General features: G+C 47.3%; 1 protein-coding gene across 1 annotated transcript in view; it reads left to right on the plus strand.

Annotated features, from left to right (window-relative positions):
- The window catches only part of KMT2D (lysine methyltransferase 2D), a 44,872-nt gene that overhangs the window by 15,430 nt on the left and 2,570 nt on the right, over window positions 1-26,872 (plus strand). The window contains exons 32-50 of the mRNA XM_042780546.1: window positions 45-227; window positions 316-452; window positions 679-2,552; window positions 16,033-16,156; window positions 16,307-16,391; window positions 16,499-16,565; window positions 16,675-16,907; window positions 17,011-19,887; window positions 20,020-20,160; window positions 20,284-20,451; window positions 20,608-20,767; window positions 21,437-21,512; window positions 21,685-21,860; window positions 21,948-22,078; window positions 22,774-22,906; window positions 22,985-23,112; window positions 23,273-24,413; window positions 26,332-26,468; window positions 26,566-26,696. Of these exons, the coding sequence (XP_042636480.1) occupies window positions 45-227; window positions 316-452; window positions 679-2,552; window positions 16,033-16,156; window positions 16,307-16,391; window positions 16,499-16,565; window positions 16,675-16,907; window positions 17,011-19,887; window positions 20,020-20,160; window positions 20,284-20,451; window positions 20,608-20,767; window positions 21,437-21,512; window positions 21,685-21,860; window positions 21,948-22,078; window positions 22,774-22,906; window positions 22,985-23,112; window positions 23,273-24,413; window positions 26,332-26,468; window positions 26,566-26,696 (8,102 nt within the window). The remainder of the gene's footprint in view (window positions 1-44; window positions 228-315; window positions 453-678; window positions 2,553-16,032; window positions 16,157-16,306; window positions 16,392-16,498; window positions 16,566-16,674; window positions 16,908-17,010; window positions 19,888-20,019; window positions 20,161-20,283; window positions 20,452-20,607; window positions 20,768-21,436; window positions 21,513-21,684; window positions 21,861-21,947; window positions 22,079-22,773; window positions 22,907-22,984; window positions 23,113-23,272; window positions 24,414-26,331; window positions 26,469-26,565; window positions 26,697-26,872) is intronic.

Raw genomic sequence — 26,872 nt, forward strand, 5'->3', positions numbered from 1 at the left:
TGGAGTAGAACTGACTTAATTCCTCTTCTCTGGTCTCTTCATAGCGCCAGCGACTGCGGGAGCTGCTGATTCGGCAGCAGATCCAGCGCAACACCCTGCGGCAGGAGAAGGAAACAGCTGCAGCAGCTGCAGGAGCAGTGGGGCCCCCAGGCAGCTGGGGTGCCGAGCCCAGCAGCTCTGCTTTTGAGCAACTGAGTCGAGGCCAGACTCCCTTTGCTGGGACCCAGGTAGGTGGAATGGCAAGGGGTAGCAAGGCCCAGCAGAGTAGTGGAGGCAGACTACTGAAGGTGGCAGCCTGACCTCCATTTCTCCTAGGATAAGAGCAGCCTTGGAGGACTGACCCAAAACAAGCTGGGTGGCTCTGTCCTGGGACCAGGGGCCTTCCCTAGTGATGACCGACTCTCCCGGCCACCTCCACCAGCCACCCCTTCCTCTATGGATGTAAATAGCCGGTAAGGCTCCAGGGGCCTCCTTAGGGGTAAATCAAGGGGGTGAGCTTTACTGCTTGTTGTGTGCTGCTTCTGACTTTTCCCATCTCTCTAATCCTTCCATATCATTTACTATTCTTCCTATTCTTCCTCCCTCACTGTGTTAGTTTCATCCTCCCTTACTGCCCTGAACCCACGTTCTAGCTGTTCATCCTGATTTTGTTTTACTGACTACTGTATGTTCTTCCAGACAACTGGTAGGAGGCTCCCAAGCCTTCTATCAGCGAGCACCCTATCCTGGGCCCCTGCCCTTACAACAGCAACAGCAGCAACAACTATGGCAGCAACAACAACAGCAGGCAGCAGCAGCAGCAGCAACTTCCATGCGACTTGCAGTGTCCACTCGCTTTCCATCAGCTCCTGGGCCTGAACTAGGCCGCCAAGCCCTAGGTTCCCCCCTGACAGCAATTCCCACCCGCTTGCCTGGCCCTAGTGAGCCAGTGCCTGGTCCAGCTGGTCCCGCCCAGTTCATTGAGTTGCGGCACAATGTGCAGAAAGGTCTGGGACCTGGGGGGCCTCCATTTCCTTGTCAGGGGCCCCCTCAGAGACCTCGTTTTTATGCTGTAAGTGAGGATCCCCACCGACTGGCCCCTGAAGCACTTCGAGGCCTGGCAGTATCAGGACTTCCTCCACAGAAACCCTCAGCCCCACCAGCCACCGAATTGAACAACAGCCTCCATCCAACGTCCCACACCAAGGGCCCCACCCTGTCCACTGGCTTGGAGCTGGTCAACCGGCCCCCTTCAAGCACTGAACTTGGCCGCCCCCCTCCTCTGGCCATAGAAGCTGGAAAACTACCTTGTGAGGATTCTGAGCTGGACGATGACTTTGATGCCCACAAGGCCCTTGAAGATGATGAGGAGCTTGCTCACCTAGGCTTAGGTGTGGATGTGGCCAAGGGTGACGATGAGCTGGGCACCCTGGAAAACCTGGAGACTAATGACCCCCACCTAGATGACCTGCTCAACGGAGATGAGTTTGACCTCCTGGCCTATACTGACCCTGAGCTGGACAATGGGGACAAGAAAGACATTTTCAATGAGCATCTGAGGTTGGTAGAGTCGGCCAATGAGAAAGCTGAGCGAGAGGCTCTGCTGCGAGGAGTGGAGCCAGGAACCTTGGTCCCTGAGGAGCGTCCTGCTCCTGCCCCTGCCCCTGAAGCTTCCGAGCCCCGTCTGGCACCCACACTCCCTGAAGTGAAAACTAAGGTAGAGGAGGGTGGGCGTCACCCTTCTCCTTGCCAATTCACCATTACCACCCCCAAGGTAGAGCCAACACCTGCCCCCACTTCTCTGGGCCTGGGGCTGAAGCCAGGACAGAGCGTAATGGGCAGCCGGGACACGAGGATGGGCACAGGGCCCTTTTCCAGCAGTGGGCATCCAGGTGAAAAGGGCGCCTTTGGGTCCACAGGAGGACCATCAGCTCATCTGCTGACCCCCAGCCCGTTGAGTGGCCCAGGAGGGCCTTCCCTGCTGGAAAAGTTTGAGCTAGAGAGTGGGACTCTGGCCTTGCCTGGTGGACACACAGCATCTGGAGATGAGCTGGACAAGATGGAGAGCTCACTGGTGGCCAGCGAGTTGCCCCTGCTCATTGAGGATCTTTTGGAGCATGAGAAGAAGGAGCTGCAGAAGAAGCAGCAGCTTTCAGCACAGCTGCAGCCTGCCCAGCAGCAACAGCAGCAGCATTCCCTGATGTCCACATCAGGCTCTGCCCAGGCCATGCCTTTGCCACATGAGAGTTCTCCCAATTTGGCTGGGCCCCAGCAGCAGCTTGCCTTGAGTCTTGGAGGTACCCGACAGCCAGGCTTGGCCCAACCACTTATGCCCACCCAGCCGCCAGCTCATGCCCTCCAACAGCGCCTGGCCCCATCCGTGGCAATGGTGTCCAACCAAGGGCATATGCTAAGTGGACAGCATGGAGGGCAAGCAGGATTGGTACCCCAGCAGAGCCCACAGCCAGTGCTGACACAGAAGCCCATGGGTACTCTGCCACCTTCCGTGTGCATGAAGCCCCAGCAGCTGGCGATGCAGCAGCAGTTGGCTAACAGCTTCTTCCCAGATACAGGTATCCTCAATTAGGGGCATGGCTGAGTTACTCAGGGCTAATTGTTGTCATCACTAAATGGATACTAGGGCTAGAGATCTAAACAATCTCTAGTTATGGAAATAGAATACAAAGAACTTTGACTAAATACCATACTAGTGGTACAGGCAGAAGCATAGTAGCTCCTAAGAAGGAAAAGAATAGTTCCTGATATATAAAAGGCACTCAGAAGATGCTTGAATGAACGTACAAATGGAACTTTGCAGTGGTTTTGTAGTTGTGATGAGGCAGAAAGTTTAGAACTTGGACAGAAGTGGTGTGAAAAAACGCAGTCCAGACTTAAGTTGTTGTTATGTGCCGTCAAGTTGGACCTGACTCATAGTGACCCCTCCTTGGGTTTCCAAGGCTGTATCACTACAGAAGTAGATTGCCCAACCTTTCTTCCGAGGAGCGGCTGGTGGGTTTGAACCGCCAGCCTGCTGGTTAGCAGTCAAGTGCCTTAGGTACTATGTTACCAGAGCTCCTTAGGTAGACTTAAGTTAGTGGCGGGAAAACCTATAGGGGGTTTGGAAAACAATGAGCAAAGTAGTTAGGCTGGAGTAGACTTTGTGTAGAGGGACATAAGTGGGTATTGATTTTTTATTTTTTTTTTAATTTTTGTGATTTCGGTGAAGGTTTACAGGGCAAATTCATTTTCTGTATAGCAGTTCTTACTAATTTTATTTCATGGCATTGAGTACAGTTCTCTGTACTATAACAGCTTTCTTCCCATTTCCTTCCTGTAGTTACCTCTTCCTTCCTTGTGTCTTTCTTTCCTATGCATTCTTGCCCCCTGAGCTATCTCTCTGTGAAAATAGTGCCTTTCTGTTCTCCCATGATTGATCATTATAAGGAGCATATCTGCCTGACATAAATGTTCACTCTGTATGCCTGTCTGTTGTTTGGCTGGAAGCCACAGAAGTGAGTTCAATTCCAGACCTGGAGGGTAACTAGGGGCCATAGTCTCAGATGTCTCACTGGGCTCTATCAGACCAGCAGATCTGCTCTTCTTTGTGATTCTGAGTTTTGTTCCACATTATTCTCCCAGACTATCCAGGAGCTCTGGTAGCACAGTGCCTAAGGCATCTGACTGCTAACTAGAAGTTTGGTGGTTCAAACCCATCAGCCACTCCACAGAAGCAAGACTAGGCAGTCTACTTCCGTAAAAATTTACTGCCTCGGCAGCCTAGCAGGGGTCACTGTGAGTCAGAATCGACTCCACAGCAGTGGGTTTGGTTTTGTTTGTATTCAGAATCTCCTGCACTGATTGCTTTCTGATTGGTTGACAGTGGTAGCTGAGCACCATCTAGTTCTTCTGGTCTCATGGTCATCCAGGCTGAGGTTTGCATGGTCTACTAGTGTCTTGGACTGATTGTTTTCATGCATCTTTTGTTTTCTGCATTCTTCTTTGCTCTGAACAAGGAGAGACCCATTGTTGCATCTAGATGGCCACTTGCGAGCTTTTTAAGACTCCAGTTGCTACTCACTGAAGTAGGATGTAGAACAATGTTTTTGTCTAGGATATTATGCCAGTGGAGCTTGATGTCCCCTGTGACCATGGTCCTGAGGCCCAGGTCCAACCGCTTGTTCCCTCATAGTAGTTGGCTTTAGCTAAGAAGTTATGATCACTTTGCCCTTTATCAGCTCTAATACATATATGGACATGCTTCCATTACATACAAATACATATGTAGAAATAGCATCTGCCGATTTTATATCTGGTCATGGATGTATTCCCTTTTGCCTAGACCTACCTGATGATTTAGCCTGTCTGCCTATCTATTTACCCATGGATTGATGTTTGTTATCACTGATAACACAGTATTGTATATGTAAAAGGGTTTATCTTTGTCTGTTCCTCTTGTGCACCTCTCTGTGTGTCTTCATTTTCCTTAGTGTTCTTGTGTTGATCACTCACTTTTGGTATATTGCCTTTCCCTTTACCCAAATCAGTACTTGTCTCTACCTATCTAGCAGCGTTCCCTCCTCTCCCATCCCGTCCTTGGTAACTAACAAAGAAAGTTTCCTTCCATGTATAAACCTTTCCTTGCCTTCTTACAATAGTGAGCTAATACAGTATTTTGCCCTTCTGTGATTAACTCATCTCACCCAGCATAATATCCTCACATTATGCAGTGTTTTGCAGATTCTACATTATTCTTTCGTGTTGCATGGTATTCCATTGTGTGTATGTGCCATAGTTTGGTTATTCATTCTTCTGTTGACAGGCACTTACGTTGTTTCCATCTCTTTGCTATTGTGAATAGTGCTGCAGTGAACATGGGTGTGCATGTATCTGTTCATGTCCTGGCTGTCACTTCTTTAGGACATATGTCTAATAGCAGGATTGCTGGATTAAATGGTATTTCTAATTCCGACTTTTTAAGGAATCAGAGTGAGTGTTGATTTTGGAAAGAAAAGAGAGGGGTTAGATTGAAGAAAACCTCAAATTACAATATTTTTCAGCCATTATTATTTGCCAAGTAGTGTGCTAAGTATTTTACACTCATTGTCTGATTTAATCATCACAGCAAACTCACTATCTGCCAGTTCTGTTGTGCTGATCCTGACTCATGCTGAACCCTGTGTGTGTCAGAGTAGAACTGTGTTCTGTAGGGTTTTCAGGACCTGGTTTTTTTTTGGAAGCAGATCACCAGGACTTTCTTCCAAGGCACTTCTAGGTGGACTCCATCTGTCAACCTTTTAGCTAGCAGCCAAGCATGTTAACCACTTGCACCATCTAGGGGCTCATTAAAACCAAAAAACAAACTCACTGCTGTTGAGTCAATTCTGACTCATAGGGACTCACTCATTAAGTAGGTTCTATTATCTTCGTTTTGCAGAAGAGGAAACTGAGGCATGGAGGCTAAGTAACTTGCCCAAGTTCATGTAGCTAGCAACTGGCAGAGCTAGAGTTTAAACCCTGGCACTCTGATACTTTTAACTGTTTATTGCCTCAATGCTAGCAGAGGGAGTTTGATTAGTCCTGTAGGAAGTGGGCAGTTGGATAAGTTTCAGAGCAGTGGATAGAGAAAGGGCAGGATTGTAGGAAAATCTAAGTTGTTGGTAGTTCCTTATTTCTACTTTGTTACCCTGTCCTGGACAGTCAGGAGAGTGAGCTACAGGTGTTACATGTGGTACCCAGAGAAGTTCTGGCATTTCTTTCTTTCTTTCTTTTTTTATTGTGATTTGGGTGAAAATTTAAAGAGCAAATTCACTTCCCATACAGCAGTTTACATACACTTGGTCTCATGACATTGACCACAATTTACCACAATGCAAGAGCTCCCCTCTCACTTCCTCCCGATAGTTACCCTGTGTCCATCCCTCCATGCACTCCTGCCCCCTGATCTGTCTCCCTGTGCATAAGCAGCCCTTCTTTCTCCCATGATTGTTCTCTCCAAGGAGTGCATCTACCTCAGGTAAATGTTCAACTCATATGCCTGTCTTTTGTTTGCCTGGAAGCCACAGGTGTAGGTTCAATTCCAGAACTGAAGGGCAGCTAGGGGCTATAGTCTCAGTGGTTCCACCACGCTCCATTGGCCCAGAAAACCTGGTCTCCCTTTTTTATTCCTCCAAATTATTTTGAGTTTTGTTCCACATTGTTCTAACTCTATCCAGGATCTCCTACATAGATCCCCTTCTAAGTGGTTGACAGTGGTAGCTGGGCACCATCTAGTTCTTCTGGTCTCATAGTGGTATAGGCTACAGATGGGATGGTGTACCAGTCACTAGGACTAATTGTTTCCATGAATTTTTGGTTTTCTTCATTCTTCTTTGCTGTGGAGGAGAGACCCATCGTTGCATCTAGATGGCAGCTTGCAAGCTTTTAAGATCCCAGTCGCTACTTGCGTTCTGGCATTTCTTGGGTTCTTGGGTTGCATTAGTAGTTCTAAGAACTACTTTGGAAGAATGTTTTCTGGATCATAAAGTGTGCTTGTGTTCTCATCATATTTGACTCCCTAAACCAGTCTATAAGGAGCTCTGATGGTGCAGTGGTTAAAGCATTTACCTGTTAACTAAATGGTTGGTGGTTTGAACCCACCAAGCTGTTCTGCAGGAGAAAAATGAGGCAGTCTGTGTCTGTAAAGATTACCACCTGCCACTACCATTGAGTCGATTACAGCGCATAGCAATCCTTTAAGACAGAGTAGAACTGCCACATAGAGTTTCTAAGGCTGTAAATCTTTTTATCTATTAAAAATTTTTTTACTGTGATTTGGGTGAAACTTTGCATAGCAAATTCATTTTCCATATAGCGATTATACACATTTGTTTCATGATATTGACTTTTAATTCCTCACAACATCTCTCTTTTCACTTCCTCCCTTAGTTACCTCTTCTGTGTCCTTCTCTCTCATGCACTCCCGCCCCTCAAGCTGTCTCCCTGTACAAACACTGCCCTTCTGTGTTCCCATGGTGCTCTACATAGTGTATCTACCTGATGTAAATGTTCACCCTATATGCCTTTTGTTTGGCTGGGAGCCACCAGAGTGAGTTCAGTTCCAGACCTGAAGGGTGACTAGGGTTTTAGGTGTCTCACCAGGCTCTATCAGACCAGCAAATCTGCTTTTTTTGTTTTGTTTTAATGATTTTGAATTTTGTTCTGCATTGTTTTCTCACTCTATCCAGGATCTCCTGCACCAATCCTCCTGTGAGAGGTTGACAGTATTAGCTAGGCATCATCTAGTTCTTCTGGTCTTATGGTCATAATAAGCTGAGGATTGCACAGTCTGCTAGTTCCTTGAACTAACTGTTTCCGTGTGTTTTTGGTTTTCTTCATTCTTCTTTGCTCTGAATGAGGAGAGACCCCACTGTTGCATGTAGATGGCCACTTGCAAGCTTTTAGGACACCAGTCACTACTCACCAAAGTGGGATATAGAACAGTGTTTTTGTGTAGTATGCCAATTATTATGCCAGTTGAGCTTGGTGTCCCCTGGGACCATGGTCCCAGTCCCTCAGGGTAGCTGGCTGGAGCCAAGAAGCCACCACAACCTTGTCCCTTCTCAGCTCTACTATAAACTTGGACATTCTTACAGCACCTACAAATACGAACATAGAAGCATCATCTGCCAACCCTATATATGGTCAGGGGCACACTTCCCCCTGCGTAGACATACCTGATCATTCAGCCTGTTTACCCATCTGTCCACCCGTAGATCAGTGCTTGCCATCACAACACAGTACTGTACATGCAAAAGGGTTCATCTTTGTTGTCTGTTCCTCCCGTGTACCTCTCTGTGTCTTCCTCATCCTCGGTGCCATTGTGTTGATCACTCACTTTTGGTACATTGCTGTTCCCTTCACCCAGATCAATGCTTGTCTCTGCCTGTCTAGCAGTGTTCCCTCCTCTCGCCTCCCCTCCCATCCCTGGTAGCTAACAAAGAAAGTTTCCTTCCCTATATAAATCTTTCCTTGACTTTTTATAATAAGGAACTAATACAGTATTTGTCCTTCTGTGATTGATTTATTTCACTCAGCGTAATGCCCTCCAAGTTCATCCATGTTATGTGGTGTTTTGCAGATTCTGCATTATTCTTTCATGTTGCATGGTATTCCATTGTGTGTATGTACCATAGTTTGGTTATCCATTCTTTTGTTGATGGGCACTTATATTGTTTCCATCTCTTTGCTATTATGAGTACTGCTGCGATGAACATGGGTGTGTGTATATGTGCTCCTGTCCTGGCTCTCACTTCTTTAGGATATATGCCTAGTAATGGGATTGCTGGGAATTGTCATACTGCTCTCCACAGTGGTTGTATCATTTTACAGTCCCACCAGCAGTGTATGAGAGTCCCAATCTCTCCACATCCTTGGCAGCATTTGTTATTTTCTGTGCTGTTGAACTTGCTATTAATGCTGAGGTGAGATTGTATCTCATTGTTTTGATTTTCATCTCTGTAATGGCTAATGATCGTGAACATTTCTCCATGTGTTTGTTGGCTGCCTGAACATCTTCTTTAATGAAGTGTCTATTGATGTCTTCTGCCCATTGTTTAGTTGGATTGTTTGTCTTTTTATTGTTGAGGTGTTGGAGTTTTCTATAAATTTTAGAGAGAAGTTCCTTGTTAGGTATGTCATTGCCAAATTTTTTTTCCTAATCTGTAGGTTCTCTTTTTATTCATTTGGAGAAGTCTTCTGAAGCATGTAAACTAGGTGATTGGGACCTTCTAAAAATTGAACTTTTATCATCTGCTGTTTGTGCATTTTGGGTTGTGCCTGATAGTCTGTCTATGCCATAAATTAGGGCCCCTAAATTTACCCCTATTTTTTCCTTGAGGAACTTTATAGTTTTAGGTTTCATTAAGTCTTTGATCAATCTGGAGTTAGTTTTTGTATATGGATCTTGTTTCATTTTTCTGCAAATAGATAACCAGTTTTACCAGCACCATGTGTTAAAGAAACTCTCTCTTCCCCATTGAATAGATTTGGGCCCTTTGTCAGTGATCAGCTGACCATAGGTCATTGGATCAATTTCTGGGTTCTCAATTCTATTCCACTGGTCTGTGTGTCTGTCACTGTACCAATACCAGGCAGTTTTGACTACTGTGGCTGTATAGTGGGTTTTGAGATCTGGGAGTGTGAGACCTTCATACTTTGTTCTTCTTCTTCAATAGCGCTTTGCTTATCTGAGGTTTCTTTCCTTTCCAAATAAAATTAGTGATTGGTTTTTCATATGCTTAAAGAAGGTTGATGGGATCTGGATTGGGATTGCATTGTATGTATAGATTGCTTTGGGTGGTATTGACATTTTCACAGTGTTCAATCTTCCTATCCGTGAGCAGGGTATATTCTTCCATTTATATGGATCTCTTATGGTTTCTTGAAGTAGTGTTTTGTAGTTTTCTTTGTATAGGTCTTTTGTGTCCCTGGTAAGATGTATTTAAGGAGCTCTGGTGGTGTAGTACCTAAGCACTTGACAGCTAACCAGAAGATTGGTGGTTAAACCCACCAGCTACTTCATGGAAGGAAGATTGGGCAATCTACTTCCGTAAAGATTTGCCGCCTCGGAAACCCAAAGGGGAGGTATTGCTGTGAGTCAGAGTCGACTCATTGGTAGTGACTTTGGAGTTTGTTGGATTTTATTTATTTATTTTGATAGCTATTATAAATGGTAGGAGCTCTGGTAGCATAGTGCCTAAGGCACTTGACTGCTCACCAGAAGGCTGGCGGTTCAAACCCACCAGCCACTCCTCGGAAGGAAGGTTGGGCAATCCTACTTCCGTACTGATACTGCCTCGGAAACACAAGGAGGGGTTGCTATGAGTCGGGGCCGATTCGACGGCAAACAGCAACAACACTTGTAAATGGTATTGATTTCCTTTTCAGCAGTCTCTTTGCTAGTTAGAGGAATCCAACTGATTTTTGTATGTTGATCTTGTATCCTGCCACTATGCTAAATCTCTCAGTTAGTTCCAGTAGTTTTCTTGCTGAGTCTCTTGGATTTTCTGTGTATAGGAAGGATCATATTGTCAGTTGATTGGGATAGTTTTATTCCTTCCTTACCAATTTGTATGCCTTTGATTTCCCTTTCTTGCCTTATTGCCCTGGCTAGGACTTCCAATACAATGTTGAATAGAAGTGGTGATGAAGGGCATCATTGTCATCAGGTTCACATTCGCAGGGGGGATGATTTCAGTCTCTCCTATTGAGAATAATGTTGGCTGTTGGTTTTGTATATATGCCCTTTATTATGTTGAGGAATTTCTCTTCTATTATTCTGAGAGTTTTTTTTAATCAGGAATGGGTGTAGGGTTTTATCAAATGCTTTTTCTACATTGATTGATATGATCATGTGTTTCTTTTCCTTTATTTTCTTTAGTGATAGATCACATTGATTGTTGTTTTTCTAATGTTGAACCATCCTTGCATACCTGGTGTGAACCCCACTTGGTCATAATGTGTTATTTTTTGATACACTTTTGGAGTCTTGACTGAGAGAGATTCTGTTGAAGATTTTTGCATCTATATTCATGAGGAGTATAGGTCTGTAGTTTTCCTTTTAGTGATGTTTGAGTAGGATTAGTGTCAGTTTTTCTCTGGACATTTGGTAGAATCCTCCAGAGAAACTATCTGGGCCAGGACTTTTTTTGTTGGTAATTTTTTTTAATGAGCTGTTCAGTTTCTTCTTTTGTTATGGGTCTGTTCAAATTTTCCACCTAAGTTTGTGTCAGTTTAGGTAAGTAGTTTGTTTCTAGAAATCTGTCCGTTTCTTCTAGATTTTCAAATTTATCAGAGGACAGTTCTTCATGTTGTTGTTGTTATGTGCTGTCAAGTCAGACCTGACTCATAGCGACCCCTCCTTGGGTTTCCGTGGCAGTATCACTATGGAAGTAGATTGCCCAATCTTCCTTCCAAGGAGTGGCTGGTGGGTTTGAACCGCCAGCCTTCTGGTTAGCAGTCAAATGCCTTAGGCACTACACTACAGTTCTTCATAGTATCCTGATATTATCCTTTTTATTTCAGTTGGTTCTGTTGTGATGTCACCCAATCCATTTCTTATTCATGTTATCTGTATTCTCTCCCTCTTCCTTTGTTAAGTTTGACAGTGGTTTGTCAATTTTATTTATCTTTTCAATAAACCAACTTCTAGTCTTTGTTGATTTTTTTTTCTATTGTCTGTTTTCTGTTTCATTGATTTCTGCTCAAATCTTTATCATTTCTTTTCTTTTGGTGACTGTAAGCTTTTTTTTGCTGCTGTTTTTTTTGATTGTTGGAGATGTTGGGTTAAGGTGTTGATTTTGGCTCTTTCTTCTTTTTTGATGTGTACATTTATTGCTATAAATTGGCCTGTGACCACTGCTTTTGCTGTGCTCCCAAAATTTTGGTATGTTGTATTTTCATTCTTGTTTGATTCAAGGAATTTTTAAATTTCATTTCTTATTTCTTCCGTTATCCCATCATTTTCAAGGAGGGTGTTATTCAGTTTCCATGTGTATGCTCTTTTTCCATTGATCTTCCTATTGTTGATTTCCAGTTTTACAGCATTGTGACCTGAGAAGTATTTGCAGTGTTTTTATTGAGGCTTGCTTTATGGCCTAACATGTGGTCTGTCCTGGAGAATGTTCCATGTGTACTGGAAAGGAATGTATATTGTGCTGTTGTTGGGTAAAGTGCTCTGTAGATGTCTATAAGGTCAAGTTTGTATTGTTTAGTTCTTCTCTGTCTTTGTTGAGTTTCTTTCCAGTTCTGTCTTTCACTGAAAGTGGTGTATTAAAGTCTCCTACTGTTACTGTAAGGAGCTGTGGTGGTGTAGTGATAAGGCACTTCACTGCTAACCAGAAAGTCAGTGGTTCAAACCCACCAGGTACTCCATGGGAGGAAGAGGGGCAAGCTACTTCAGTAAAGATTCACAGCTGCAGAAACTGAAACGGAGGTCACTATGAGTCAGAAATGCAATGGCGGTAAGTTTGGTTGGTTTTTTTTTTTTGGACTGTTACTGTGGAGTCATGTATTTGTCTTTTCAGTTCTGCTAAAGTATGATTTATGTATTTTGGGGCTTTTCCTTGAGTGTGTAGATACTTCTTATGGTTATGTCCTCTCATTCAACCGATCTTTAATCATTCTGTAATGTCCTTCCTTGTCTCGTGTAGTGGTTTTTGTCATAAAGTGAAGTTTATCAGAAATTAGTATAACACCTCCTTTTTTTAATTATAATTTGCTTGATACATCTTTTCTCAACCTTTAATTTTTAGTCTATTTTTGTCTTTGTTTCTAAGGTGTGTCTCTTGTAGACAGCATATTGATGGGTTGTGTTTTCTTATCCAATCGGTAACTGTCCATCTCTTGAGTGGTACATTTAATTCATTGACATTCAGTGTAATTATCGACAAGTATGAATTGGTTGCTGTCATTTTGTTACGTGTTTCTTTGTGGTAGTACTGATTTCTTTATTTCATAAAATTTTCTGTGCTGAGCTCATTTTGTTTATGAATTGTGTTATTTCTTTCGTTCCTGTTGTTTCATTATTTGCTAAGTACTTATGCTTGTCCTCTTTTTCATTTTGATGTGAAGGTTTATTATTTTTCTTTGCGGTTACCCTGTGATTTATAATTTTCTTCCCAAGTTTAGAGCAGCGTGTTCTATCTTGACTTCCTCACCATTTAGAAGTTCTGTAACTACTCTATTTTTTCCCTCTTTTTGGTTTGTACTTGTCTTCACCTGCCAACTGATGTCTCTAGTTCCCTGTTTACAGTCTTGTAAGCTTATTTTAGTTTGGATACTTCCATAACTGGATTGGTTTCTGGGTTATGTCAGCGTGTGTGGTAAGGGTCGGTGGTTGTTGTATGCTGTTGGTGGTTCTCGTCCAAAGATTCCCTTTAGCATTTCTTGTAAGGTTCGTCTGGTTTTAACAAATTCCCTTAATTTCCACTTAACCTGGAAATCTATTTTACCATCATATTCGAGGGACAGTTTTGCTGGGTATATAATTCTTGGTTGGAAATTTTTTTCTTTCAGGTTTTTATGTATATCATCCCATTGCCTTCTTGCCTGCATGGTTTCTGCCAAGAAATGGCACTTAGTCTTATTGCCCTTTGTAGGTAACTTTTTGTTTTTCCTGTGTGACTTTCAGGGTTCTTTCTTTGTCTTTGGTTTTGGTGAATTTAATTACAATATGTCTTTGTGATTTTCTTTTGAGGTTATCCTGTTTGGGGTTCATTTAACTTCTTAAATGTATATATTCTCATTTTTTGTATCAGGGAAGTTCTCTCTAACAAATCTTCAACAATTTTCTCTGTGGTTTTATTTGTCTTTTCCTGTCCTGGAATTCCAGTTACACTTAGGTTATGCCTCTTGATGGTATCCCATGTGAATCAGGCTTTCTTCATTTTGTTTTGATCTTTTTTCTCTGATTGATCCCTTACCAAAGTAGTATTGAGGTATTTGTCCTCAGTCTCACTAATTCTGTCTTCCATTGATTTGATTATACTCCTTTGCTTGTTCAACATTTTATCTGTTCCTGAAATTTTAGTATTAATCTTCTAGATTTCTATCTGTAGACTTTGTATAGTCTCTAATTTTTCATTTATTTGTCATTTTGTTCTTGTCCTGTCTTCCCAAATTGTTCTAGGGTTTTGTTTGTGTTTTCCTTAATTTTGTCAGTGTTTTACTTGATGTATCTCTCAATCCATTGAAGGTGTAATTATTTGAATTCCTTATTAGGGAGTTCCAATGCTGCTGCTTCATCAGGGATGTTTTCTGGGTCTCTATCCTGGTCCTTTGTTTTCTACTACTTTATCTTCTCTGTGTAGACTCTGATGGTCTGTTGTCTCTGAGACATTGTGACGTTGTTGTATTTAAATTTAATCGGTGATTGTATGTTGGTGTAATTTGTCCAAGATTTTTTTTTCTTAGTTTTGTTTTGATACATATGAGTAAGCAGGGTACTGTGCTCCTCTATTCACTAGTTGACAGCACTTGTGCACTCTTACGCACTCACCAGCTGTCTCCTGGTGGGTGTGATGGAGAATGAGATTGAGTGCACAGATCTCTGTTGGCTGTTTGTAAAAAGCAGTTAAGGGTGAGTTGAGCTCATCTTGGCTCCCATCTGTTTTTGGCCAGTTAGTGCAGAAGCAAGTGGTAGCCCTCACTCAGTAGGTGGGGACTGCAGGAGGTACAGGTATGGTTGGGTCGTATGGCACAGTTGGTGTCTCCCATTCAGTTAGACAAAAGCAACAATCAAAAAAAAAACCACCAAAAAAGTAGTAAAAACAAGAGGACAAAAATCACATACTATATAAACACACAGGAACAATCACCAAAAAGATAAAGAAAAAGAAAAAAAGAAAGACAATAAATGAGAATAAATATTTAAAGAAATACTTTAAAAAAGAAATATAAATAGAAAAAGAGGGGAGGAAAAAACGACAGTATCTGAGGAGGTGGGAGTAAGAGAAAAGAGCTAGAGTAAAAGAATATTAGGAGCTCTGGCAGTGTGGTGCCTAAAGCACTTGACTGCTAACCAGAAGGCTGGTGGTTCAAAGCCACCAGCCATTCCTCAGAAGGAAGGTTGGGCACTCTACTTCCATAGTGATACTGCCTTGGAAACCCAAGGAGGGGTTGCTATGAGTCGGGTCCAACTTAACAGCACATAACAACAACAACAAAAGAATAATAAAGAAAAAAATTAGAAAAATGCAAAAAGAAAAACAAGAGATAGGAAGGACCAAAAGAGAAAAAGACGGAAGAGGGGAAAAAAAAAAAAAAAAAAAACACAGGAAAAAGGAAGAGGAAAAAAATAAATAATTAGAACCTGGGAAGGGAAAAAGAAAGAATGAAAATAAAAAGGAAGAAAAAAAAATTTTTAAACAAGCAAACAAATAAGAAATTGTGGATGGGAGGAGGCTGGGCAAGGGTACCCAGGCTCAGTCAGAGCACACGGACTAGGATAGAATTCCTCCTGGTCCAGAAGGTGGGTGGAGGTGGGAGATGGCCATACCAATTCACCAAGAAGGTATGAAGTATGAGAGTAATAAGTCGTCAGCCTCCAGTGTGGTTGCCCATGCTGTCCTCACCAAGTAGAGCCTATTCTTAGGTTTCTGGGATCAGAATCCTGCTGCTTTAGGTATCCATAGTGGGCACACCACTTCTAAATACTCTAAGTGGCTGAACCATCCAGAACAGCCAAAATTCCACAACTCAGTTTGTCTTCTTTGCTGTTTCTTTCTTTAGTTGTCAGCCACCAGTGCAGTTATCCATGCAGTCCTTGGGAAGCAGGGCTGATTTTTAGGTTACTTGCCAGAGTCCTAACACTACTTGTAAATATTCAAACTGGCCACACTGTCAGGGTAGCTGATAGTCCGCAACTCTGTCTCTTTATTCACTGTTTTCATTCAGGTTCTTTTACTAGTTGATATTTAATCCATTTCTGTATCCTTCCTTTCAAAGCTGAGGGCTTCAGGATTATCTTCTGTATCTGTGTCAATTGGTTTCTCTTTTCTTTGTTGAAGATAGTCTGTGTAGCTTGTCTGTCTATTCTGCCATCTTACTGGAACTCAAGGCTGTAAATCTTTGTGAAAGCAGACTGCTTCATTTTCCTCCCACAGAGCAGCTGGTGGGTTTGAACTGATGAACTTTCAGTTAGCAGCCAAATGCTTTAGCCACCAGAGCTCCTATGGGACAGTTCTACTTTGTCCTATAAGGTTGCTTGATGGCAGTGGGTTTGGTTTGTTTTTGAAACAGGTCCATGTAGGCAGGGTAGGGCTTATGATCTCACTCAAATAGAGGAGTAAACTGAGGCTCATAGCTGAAATGACATTGATAGATCACATCAGCAAATATGTATTAAGTACTTCTTCCTAGCACTGTGTAGGTGAAAACAGGGCCTCATGTCTTGTGAGTAACAAAGCTGAGTCCAGTGGTCTTTCCACTGTGCTGTGCTGTTGTTCTCAGAAGGAGCAGCAGACATAGAGTAGAGCATGGACCCAAAACCCAACTCACTGGCTCTTCCCTTTTCAGACCTGGACAAATTTGCTGCAGAAGATATTATTGATCCCATTGCAAAGGCCAAGATGGTGGCTTTGAAAGGCATCAAGAAAGTGATGGCTCAGGGCAGCATTGGGGTGGCACCCGGTATGAACAGGTAAGACTAAGGGGCTTGGGTTTTTCCTTTTCCAGTTGCACCCCTTCCCTGTCTGGCCCACCATCCGTGACTCTGCTCATTCCACCTCTTGTCTGCATTTTTACTTTCCCTATCTGCCAACATTTGCCTCTTTGCTTTGGTGGACTTCAGGCAGCAAGTATCACTGCTAGCCCAGCGGCTTTCAGGGGCACCTGGAAATGATCTCCAAAACCATGTGGCAGCTGGAAGTGGCCAGGTAAGTGGCAAAGTGGAAGAAGGAATTTGTATCCTGTGCCATTGGGCCACCCTTCTTAGGGTTTGGCACATAACAGTAACCCTTTAGCAGACTCTCTGTCATTGCAGGAGCGGAGTGCTGGTGACCCCTCCCAAGCTCGTCCGAACCCACCCACTTTTGCTCAGGGGGTGATCAGTGAGTATGGGCCAGGGGAGAAGGGTTCAAGGAAGTAGCTTGGGGTATGTTGAAGAAGAGGGATTGGGATCACCCTTTTATAGGCCCTGACACTTGCTTCCCCTCCCAGATGAGGCTGACCAGCGACAGTATGAGGAGTGGCTGTTCCACACACAACAACTCCTACAGATGCAGCTGAAGGTGCTAGAGGAGCAGATTGGTGTGCACCGTAAGTCCCGGAAGGCTCTGTGTGCCAAGCAGCGTACGGCCAAAAAGGCAGGCCGTGAGTTCCCTGAAGCCGATGCCGAGAAACTCAAGCTAGTCACGGAGCAGCAGAGCAAGATCCAGAAACAACTGGATCAGGTAGGGAAAGCACACTTTAGCCTAGTACCTAGAAGTCAGGGAAGAGAGATGGCGTGGGTGAGCAGGCGCCAGGCTTACCTCTCTGACTCCTCCCCCACGCCAGGTCCGCAAACAGCAGAAGGAGCACACTAATCTTATGGCAGAGTATCGGAATAAGCAGCAGCAGCAGCAGCAGCAGCAGCAGCAACAGCAGCAGCAACACTCCGCTGTGCTGGCCCTCAGCCCTTCTCAGAGTCCCCGACTACTCACCAAGCTCCCTGGGCAGCTGCTCCCAGCCCATGGGCTGCAGCCACCTCAGGGACCCCTGGGTGGGCAAGCTGGAGGTCTTCGCCTACCCCCTGGGGGCATGGCACTGCCTGGACAACCAGGTGGCCCCTTCCTCAACACGGTCCTGGCCCAACAGCAGCAACAGCAGCATTCTGGTGGGGCTGGGGCCCTGGCTGGTCCCTCTGGCGGCTTTTTTCCTGGCAACCTTGCTCTTCGGGGCCTCGGACCTGATACAAGACTTTTACAGGAAAGGCAGCTACAGCTGCAACAGCAACGCATGCAGCTGGCCCAGAAACTGCAACAGCAACAGCAGCAGCAGCAACAGCAGCAGCAGCAGCAACAACAACAACAACACCTTCTAGGACAGGTAGCAATCCAGCAACAACAGCAACAGGGCCCAGGGGTGCAGGCAAACCAGGGCCTGGGTCCTAAGCCCCAAGGACTTCTGCCTCCCAACAGCCATCAGGGCCTCCTGGTCCAACAGCTATCCCCTCAACCACCCCAGGGGCCCCAGGGAATGCTGGGACCTACTCAGGTGGCAGTGTTGCAGCAGCAACATCAGCAGCAGCAGCAGCATCCTGGAGCTTTGGGCCCCCAGGGCCCACACAGACAGGTACTTCTGACCCAGCCTCGGGTGCTGAGTTCCCCCCAGCTAGCACAGCAGGGTCAAGGCCTCATGGGACACCGGCTGGTCACATCCCAACAGCAGCAGCAGCAGCAACCACAGCAACAACAGCACCAACAACAGGGATCCATGGCAGGGCTCGCCCACCTTCAGCAGGGTCTGATGCCACACAGTGGGCAACCCAAACTGAGTTCGCAGCCCATGGCCTCCTTACAGCAGCAGCAGCTTCAGCAGCACCAATTTCAACAACAGCAGCTACAGCAGCAGCAGCTTCAACAGCAGCAGCAACTTCAACAGCAGCAGCAACTTCAACAGCAGCAGCAGCAACATCTACAACAGCAACAGCAGCAACAGCTTCAGCAGCAGCAGCAACAGCAACAACAGCAGCAGCAGCAACAGCAACAACAGCAGCTTCAACAGCAGCAGCTACAACAGCAGCAGCAACAGCAGCAACTACAGCAGCAGCAGCAGCAACAGCAGCAGCAAATGGGCCTCTTAAACCAGAGTCGAACTTTACTGTCTCCTCAGCAACAGCAAGTCACACTTGGCCCTGGCATGCCAGCCAAGCCACTTCAACACTTTTCAAGCCCTGGAGCCCTGGGCCCAACCCTCCTCCTGACGGGCAAGGAACAAAGCATTGTAGAGACGACTATGGCTCCAGAGGTCACTGAGGGACCCTCAACACATCAGGGAGGCCCATTAGCAATAGGGACTACACCTGAATCAATAGCTGCTGAACCAGGGGAGGTAAAGCCCTCACTCTCTGGGGACTCACAACTCCTGCTTGTCCAATCCCAGGCCCAGCCTCAGCCCAACTCCCTGCAGCTACAGCCACCTCTGAGGCTCCCAGGACAACAGCAGCAGCAAGTTAACTTGCTCCACACAGCAGGTGGGGGAAGCCATGGGCAGCTAGGCAGTGGATCATCATCTGAGGCCTCATCTATGCCCCATCTGCTGTCCCAATCCTCTGTTTCCCTAGGGGAGCAACCTGGACCCATGTCCCAGAACCTTCTGGGTCCCCAACATCCCCTTGGGCTAGAGCGGCCCATGCAGAGTAATGTAGGGCCACAGCCTCCCAAACCAGGACCTGTCCCCCAGTCTGGGCAGGGCCAGACTGGAGTCATACCTACAGTGGGTCAGCTTCGAGCACAGCTCCAAGGAGTCCTCGCCAAAAATCCACAGCTGCGGCATTTGAGTCCTCAGCAGCAGCAACAGCTACAGGCACTTCTTATGCAGCGGCAGCTGCAGCAGAGTCAGGCAGTACGCCAGACCCCACCCTACCAAGAGCCTGGGACCCAGCCTTCTCCCCTCCAGGGCCTCCTAGGCCGCCAACCCCAATTCGGGAGCTTCCCTGGATCCCAGACAGGCCCCCTCCAGGAACTAGGGGCAGGGCCTCGACCTCAGGGCCCACCCCGGCTCTCTACCCCACAAGGAGGAGCCTTATTGACAGGACCGGTCCTTGGCCCTGTCCATCCCACACCTCCACCATCCAGCCCCCAAGAACCAAAGAGACCTTCCCCACAATTACCTTCCCCTAGCTCCCAGCTTCCGGCTGAGGTCCAGCTCACCCCCACCCAGCCAGGGACCCCAAAGCCCCAGGGTCCACCCTTGGAGCTGCCTTCTGGGAGGGTCTCACCTGCTACTTCCCAGCTTGCGGACAACTTCTTTGGCAAAGGGCTGGGACCTTGGGACCCCCCAGACAACCTAGCAGAAGTCCAGAAGCCAGAGCAGAGCAGCCTGGTCCCTGGGCATCTGGAGCAGGTGAATGGGCAGGCGGTGCCTGAGCCACCCCATCTCAGCATCAAGCAGGAGCCTCGGGAAGAGCCATGCGCCCTGGGGGCCCAGGCGGTGAAGAGGGAGGCCAATGGGGAGCCATTAGGGGCACCAGGTACCAGCAACCACCTCCTGCTGGCAGGCCCTCGCTCAGAGGCTGGACATCTGCTCTTGCAGAAGCTTCTACGGGCAAAGAATGTGCAGCTCAGCACTGGGCGGGGGCCCGAGGGGCTGCGAGCTGAGATCAACGGGCACATTGACAGCAAGCTGGCTGGGCTGGAGCAGAAACTGCAGGGTACCCCCAGCAACAAGGAGGTAAGTGCTCTAGCCACAGTGGAGCAGTAGAGTGGGATGTGGTGCCTGGGAGCAGGAGAGCAGGTCTGGGTCAAAAAGAAAAGGTGAGGGCTCTGAAGATGGCACCGTTCACTGTGGCCTTATCTGGCTTAGGATGCAGCGGCAAGGAAGCCATTGACCCCGAAGCCCAAGCGGGTACAGAAGGCAAGCGACAGGTTGGTGAGCTCCCGAAAGAAGCTGCGGAAGGAGGACGGGGTCAGGGCCAGCGAGGCCTTGCTGAAACAGCTGAAACAGGTGACCCCCAGGAGCCAGTCCCCTGGTCCCATCCCAGGATAGGGGGCACCCTGGCCCCTAGCTGTGCAGTGGCAGAGATGCAAATGCTACAGGTTTCCAACCTTGTCATCTTGCCCCTCCTAGGAGCTGTCCCTGCTGCCCCTAACGGAACCTACCATCACCGCCAATTTTAACCTCTTTGCCCCCTTTGGCAGTGGCTGCCCAATCAGTGGGCAGAGCCAGCTGAGGGGGGCCTTTGGGAGTGGGGCGCTGCCCACTGGCCCTGACTACTATTCCCAGCTGCTTACCAAGGTCAGAAAAATGGCAATATCTTTGGGGATGATAAGGTTCTTAGGGAGGTGGGGTGGGAGTGGAAACTTTGAGGAAATTGCTGATACAGTGTGGGGCCAGGAGATTACATCAGTCTCCCTATGCCATCTTGCACACAACACCCCACCCCACCCCCAGAATAACCTGAGTAACCCGCCGACACCACCCTCGTCGCTGCCCCCCACCCCACCCCCATCGGTGCAGCAGAAGATGGTGAATGGCGTCACCCCATCTGAAGAGCTGGGGGAGCACCCCAAGGATACCACCTCTGCCAGAGATACTGAAGGGGCTCTGAGGGGTAAGTCAAGAGCAGAGTGGGCCCTTTGTTTCCTAACAAGATTTGATGGTGGGGGTCCAAGCCAGTTAGTCTGCCCTGATATACAGTTTAAGAAATGAGTATGTTACGTGATACCTTGGGTGCTTATAAGATAGGATACCTGAGGCATTGGAAGGGCCTCTTCAGGACTGATTTGTAATGGGCAAGGATGGCCTTTAGAGTCTAGAGCAAAGGCAAGAGGGGAGTAGGGGGTGAAGAGGGCAGGGAGAGTTTTATCAGTGGAGCTTTGTGCCTAAGGAACAGTCTGACTTTGGTAGGTATGGGGCTAGAGTAAGATCTGGATTTGAATTCTGGCTTCTGCATTATTTAGCTGTGTTACTACAGCCAAACAACTTTATTGACTTGCCTGAACCTTAGTTTTTTCACTATAAAATGGGTATTATAATACTAAGTGGGGTTGTTAAAAGATTAATAAATGAGTATCTAAAGCCTGGGCCTGGCACATAGGAAATGCTCAGTGTAAATATAACTTGTCTGCCCCAGGCAGGCAGGGAGGGAGGGATGGATAGAGAGTGGTCATGATAGCTAAGCTAAGGTTTCGAGCTAAGTAGGCCTGAAATACGGTGGAGAAATCACTATCACCTCTAGCCACCCTCACCCTGACTTTTCCTCTCCTTCTCCACCCCTCAGATGCTTCAGAGGTGAAGAGTCTAGACCTGCTGGCCGCTTTGCCTACACCCCCACATAATCAGACTGAGGATGTCAGGTGGGGGTGGGGCTAGAAATGGCAGAGGAATAGGGGGCGGAGGGCAAGTGGCTCAACTTTTCTTTTGACTAATGGCAGATGTCAAATGAGGCTATGACATCTACTGATCTCTAGATTTGGGAGGCAGAAGTCCACAGAGCTGTTAAAAAAAGTGTCAAATTTTGGCCCATAGGATGGAGAGCGATGAGGACAGTGACTCTCCTGACAGCATTGTGCCAGCTTCATCTCCTGAGAGCATCCTGGGGGAGGAGGCACCTCGTTTCCCTCAGCTGGGCTCATGCCGGTGGGAGCAGGATGACCGGGCCCTGTCCCCGGTCATCCCCATCATTCCTCGGGCCAGCATCCCAGGTAGGTGCTGCTTTAGGCATGGCACGGCAGGCAGGGCTGGGAGAGCAAAGTGGCTGGACCTCACACAGGTCTGTCTTTCTCATTCAGTCTTCCCAGATACCAAACCTTATGGGGCCCTGGACCTGGAGGCCCCTGGAAAGCTGCCTGCCACAACTTGGGAAAAGGGCAAAGGAAGTGAGGTGTCAGTCATGCTGACAGTCTCTGCTGCTGCAGCCAAGGTGGTGTGTCTTGGGGGTGTCTCTGAGGCCAAGGGGACCTTAGTCAGAGGGCCGTCCCTGAAGCCTATCAGCTCATCTAGATTTTTTTAAAAAAAGTTTTATTACTCCAAAAACTCATACTGAGTAATGGCTATGTATGAAAGCCTGGGCTGGAGGCTGTGGATGCTAGGGTAAATAAAGCATGGCCCCTCCCTTCGAGGAGCTTACAGTCCAGTGGTAAAGATGGACAAGTCAGCAGATGAGTAGGGTTATGTGTAGTGCAACAAGTGCTACAAGACAGCACTTTCCCTATCACATTGGTGAAACTCTCTCTGCTGTTTTTGAAAGTGTGAACAGGGTTTTGTTGTCAGAGAAAACGGAAAATTCAGTTAAAACAAATTTCTTACTGTAGGACTTACCAAGTCCTTTAATTTGCTAATGTATATTGTGAATCTCAAAATTGTGAATATAGTAAGCATTATTTCCTAAACTAAATTGACATAGATCCCTTTGTAAAGAGCTAGCTGATGCCCATAGCAGTTTGGGAAATGCTGCTGTAATAGAAGTATGCGATGGGCTCGGAGTGGCACAGGGCGGGATGACCAGCCATTGGGGTGTTGTGTTCTGGGTATCCTTGAGCCCACCACGCTAGGAGTGGTGCTTTTGCCAGACACTCTACTGACATGTCCCCTCCATCCCCATCTCTACACTTGTAGAACCTGAATGGTGTGATGGTGGCAGTAGCAGAGCTACTGAGCATGAAGATCCCCAACTCGTATGAAGTGCTCTTTCCAGAGAGCCCTGCCCGGGCGGGCATTGAGCCTAAGAAGGGGGAAGCTGAGGGCTGTGGTGAGTATGGCAGGAAAGCCCCTTGGAACTTGAGGGGAATAGTTTTGGTGGGAGGCTCTGACCTTTTTCTTCCTGCAGGTGGGAAAGAAAAAGGTTTGGGAGGCAAGAGCCCAGAAACTGGCCCTGATTGGCTAAAGCAGTTTGATGCAGTGTTGCCTGGTTATACTCTCAAGAGCCAGCTAGACATCTTGAGCCTCCTGAAACAGGTGAGTCTGGGGCAGAAAAGAGGGTAGATATTAAGAAAAAGATACTAGCTTGGGCAGAGAAGGCAAGAGGCTTTAAGGAGAGTGGAATCTGGGCTGGGAACACGGGAGGGATTAGTTAGGTGAGGCATTGGCACTAACAATACAGGGTTTCCTCCCTTAGGAGAGCCCTGTCCCAGATCCGCCCACCCAGCACAGCTACACCTACAATGTCTCTAATCTGGACGTGCGACAGCTCTCGGCCCCACCTCCTGAGGAACCCTCCCCACCCCCTTCCCCATTGGCACCCTCTCCTGCCAGCCCCCCTGCTGAGCCCCTGGTTGAACTGCCTGCCGAACCCTCAGGTGAGCCACCAGTCCCCTCACCTCTGCCACTGGTCTCGTCCCCTGAGTCAGCCCGGCCTAAGCCCCGAGCCCGGCCCCCAGAAGAAGAGGAGGATTCCCGCCCCCCTCGCCTCAAGAAGTGGAAGGGGGTGCGCTGGAAGCGGCTGCGGCTGCTGCTGACCATCCAAAAGAGCAGTGGGCGGCAGGAGGATGAGCGGGAAGTGGCAGAGTTTATGGAGCAGCTTGGAACAGCCCTGCGACCTGACAAGGTGCCTCGAGACATGCGGCGCTGCTGCTTCTGCCATGAAGAGGGTGATGGGGTCACTGATGGGCCTGCCCGCCTGCTGAACCTGGACCTGGACCTGTGGGTGCACCTCAACTGTGCCCTGTGGTCCACAGAGGTGTATGAGACCCAGGGTGGGGCACTGATGAATGTGGAGGTTGCCCTGCACCGAGGACTGCTAACCAAATGCTCCCTGTGCCAGCGTACTGGTGCCACCAGCAGCTGCAATCGCATGCGTTGCCCCAATGTCTATCATTTTGCCTGTGCCATCCGCGCCAAGTGCATGTTCTTCAAGGACAAAACCATGCTATGCCCAATGCATAAGATCAAGGGGCCCTGCGAACAGGAGCTGAGCTCTTTTGCTGTCTTCCGGCGGGTCTACATTGAGCGGGACGAGGTAAAGCAAATTGCCAGCATCATCCAGCGGGGAGAGCGGCTGCACATGTTCCGCGTGGGAGGCCTTGTGTTCCATGCCATTGGACAGCTGCTCCCTCACCAGATGGCCGACTTCCATAGTGCCACCGCTCTGTATCCTGTGGGGTATGAGGCCACTCGCATCTACTGGAGCCTCCGCACCAACAACCGCCGCTGTTGTTACCGCTGCTCCATTGGCGAGAATAATGGGCGACCGGAGTTCGTAATCAAAGTCATGGAGCAAGGCCTGGAGGACCTGGTCTTTACCGACGCTTCCCCCCAGGGTGAGCATTGGACCTTTGAAATGAGAGTATGAAATTGGAAAACTTCCATGTGGATGATCCCCTCCCCCTGCCTCAGCCAGGCAGACTGAAGATCTCCAGAGAAAGTGTTTAAGCCTTTTTTTTTTTTTTTTTTTTAACTTTTTATTGTGATTGGGGTGAAAGATTACAGAGCAAATTGGTTTTCCATTCAACAGTTCATACACATTTTGTCTTGTGACACTGATAGCAATTCCCTTAGTGTAACAGCACTCTTCCCACTTCTTGCCTGTGTTTACCATTTCCATTCTTCTGTCCTTTCCCTTTCTGCCTTCTAAGCATTATCCCTGGGTAATGCTGCTCTTTTGATATCTTATGGTTAACTGTTCTAATAAGCCTTTCTTTAAAAAAAAACCAAGCAAGGCAGTTTCCTTGGCATAGATTCCTACTCATGGTGACCCTGCATGTGTCAGAGTAGAACCGTGCTCTGTAAGGTTTTCAAATGACTGATTTTTTGGAAGTAGATTGCCATGCCTTTCTTCCAGGGCACCTCTGGATGGACTCAAACCACCAATCTTTTGTTAGCAGCCAAACACTTAACTGCTTGCACCACCCAAAGATGTCTCAGCCTCTCTTACCAAAACCAAACCAAACCCACTGCCATCAAGTCAATTCCGACTCACAGCGACCCTGTAGGAGAGGTCAAGCTGCCCCATAGCGTTTCCAATGCTATAAATCTTTACAGAAGCAGGCTCCCGCATCTTCCTCCCATGGAGCAGCTGGTGGGTTTGAACTGCCAGCCTTTTGGTTAGCAGCTGAATGTTTTAACCACTGTACCACAGAGCTCCTCAGCCTCTGTTGTTGTTGTTATGTGCCATCGAGTCAGACCTGACTCATAGTGACCCCTCCTTGGGTTTCCGAGGCAGTATCACTACGAAAGCATATTGCCCAACCTGCCTTCCAAGGAGTGGCTGATTGGTTTGAACTGCCAGCCTTCTGGTTAGCAGTCAAGTGCCTTAGGCGCTACGCCATCAGAGCTCCTCTTAAATTCCCTTGTAATTAGAAATATTTTCCTTGTCTGATCTTACATAGGGAGCTCTGGTAGCATAGTGCCTAAGGCATTTGACTGCTAACCAGAAGGCTTGCAGTTCAAACTCGCTAGCCACTCCTCAGAAGGAAAATGGGGCAGTGTAGTTCTGTAGAGATACTGCCTCAGAAACCTAAGGAGGGTTCACTGGGAGTCAGGGTTGACTCGATGGCAGTGAGTTTGGTTTTTTTGTTTTTTGGATCTCACATATTCTGGCTCCTTTTCTTTCCTCAGTGGAACTAAAGGATACTTCTGAGGCCCTATCATCTGGGTCACCCAATCAATCTAAACCTAACCAGGAGTGCTCTTGTCATTGCTTTTCCCTGGACAAAATTCTTTTGATCTCAGTTTTAGTATTAATGATAAAAGTAACAGTAAGAGCAGTTATCATTTATTGAGCATATATTACATACCACAAACTGAACTAAGTAATTTATATCAGTTATTTTATTCATCTAGTATTATGAGGTAAGTACTGTTATTCTACCCAGCATGTATAGAAAGAACCTGAGTCTTAGAGACTGATTAAGTCTTTGGCTACAGGTCTCATGGCCAGTACTAGAATCTGAACCTAAGTCTTCCCAACTCTAGAGCATGCCTGTTCTGCTGACTTGCAACAAGGACCCTGGCCTGTGCAGGGTGTCTGGGATCCTGGGTTCATGTTTCTGTGCCCTGTGGCTCTCCAGTCCCCCTCCAGGGTCGGAAGCCTCCTGGTTTGTTGAAGGAAAGCAGGACTAGGAGGCCAAGAGGGGCTGTCGAAGAGGCCACCTTCATGACAGGGAGGTGTGAAGGCTTGGGGCTAGAGGTTAGAGCAGCCATTGCCTCTGAGGGCTACTCTCTTTCCCTGCCTCTTAGCTGTGTGGAATCGCATCATCGAACCTGTAGCTGCCATGAGAAAAGAGGCTGACATGCTGCGGCTCTTCCCTGAGTACCTGAAAGGCGAGGAGCTCTTCGGGCTGACGGTGCACGCTGTGCTTCGCATAGCTGAATCAGTAAGAAAGGGGTTGGGGGGGGGGGACGGGGGCATGGAGAGCTTTGGCCCTCCCCTAAAAGAGCTCAGGCTAAGGTGAGCATGGTTTGTGCCCACAGCTGCCTGGGGTGGAGAGCTGTCAAAACTATTTATTCCGCTATGGGCGCCACCCCCTGATGGAGCTGCCACTCATGATCAACCCCACTGGCTGTGCCCGATCAGAGCCTAAAATCCTCACACACTACAAACGGTGAGCTTGTGGGGCTGGGGCCAAGGGATGTGGGCCTTGGTAAGGCCCCTCTACTCACATTAGGAGGGTTTGGGGTATAGATCAGAGTTTCGTTGGAGAGACTGGGGATTTACTCTTAGGCCTCTGGAGTAGTAGGTACACAGGTACCACAAGGATAACCCTTTCCTCCTCACCTA

The sequence above is a fragment of the Orycteropus afer genome, unplaced genomic scaffold (assembly GCF_000298275.1).
Source record: "Orycteropus afer afer isolate SDZICR_OR568_19922 unplaced genomic scaffold, OryAfe1.0 scaffold00045, whole genome shotgun sequence".
Taxonomy (NCBI): domain Eukaryota; kingdom Metazoa; phylum Chordata; class Mammalia; order Tubulidentata; family Orycteropodidae; genus Orycteropus; species Orycteropus afer.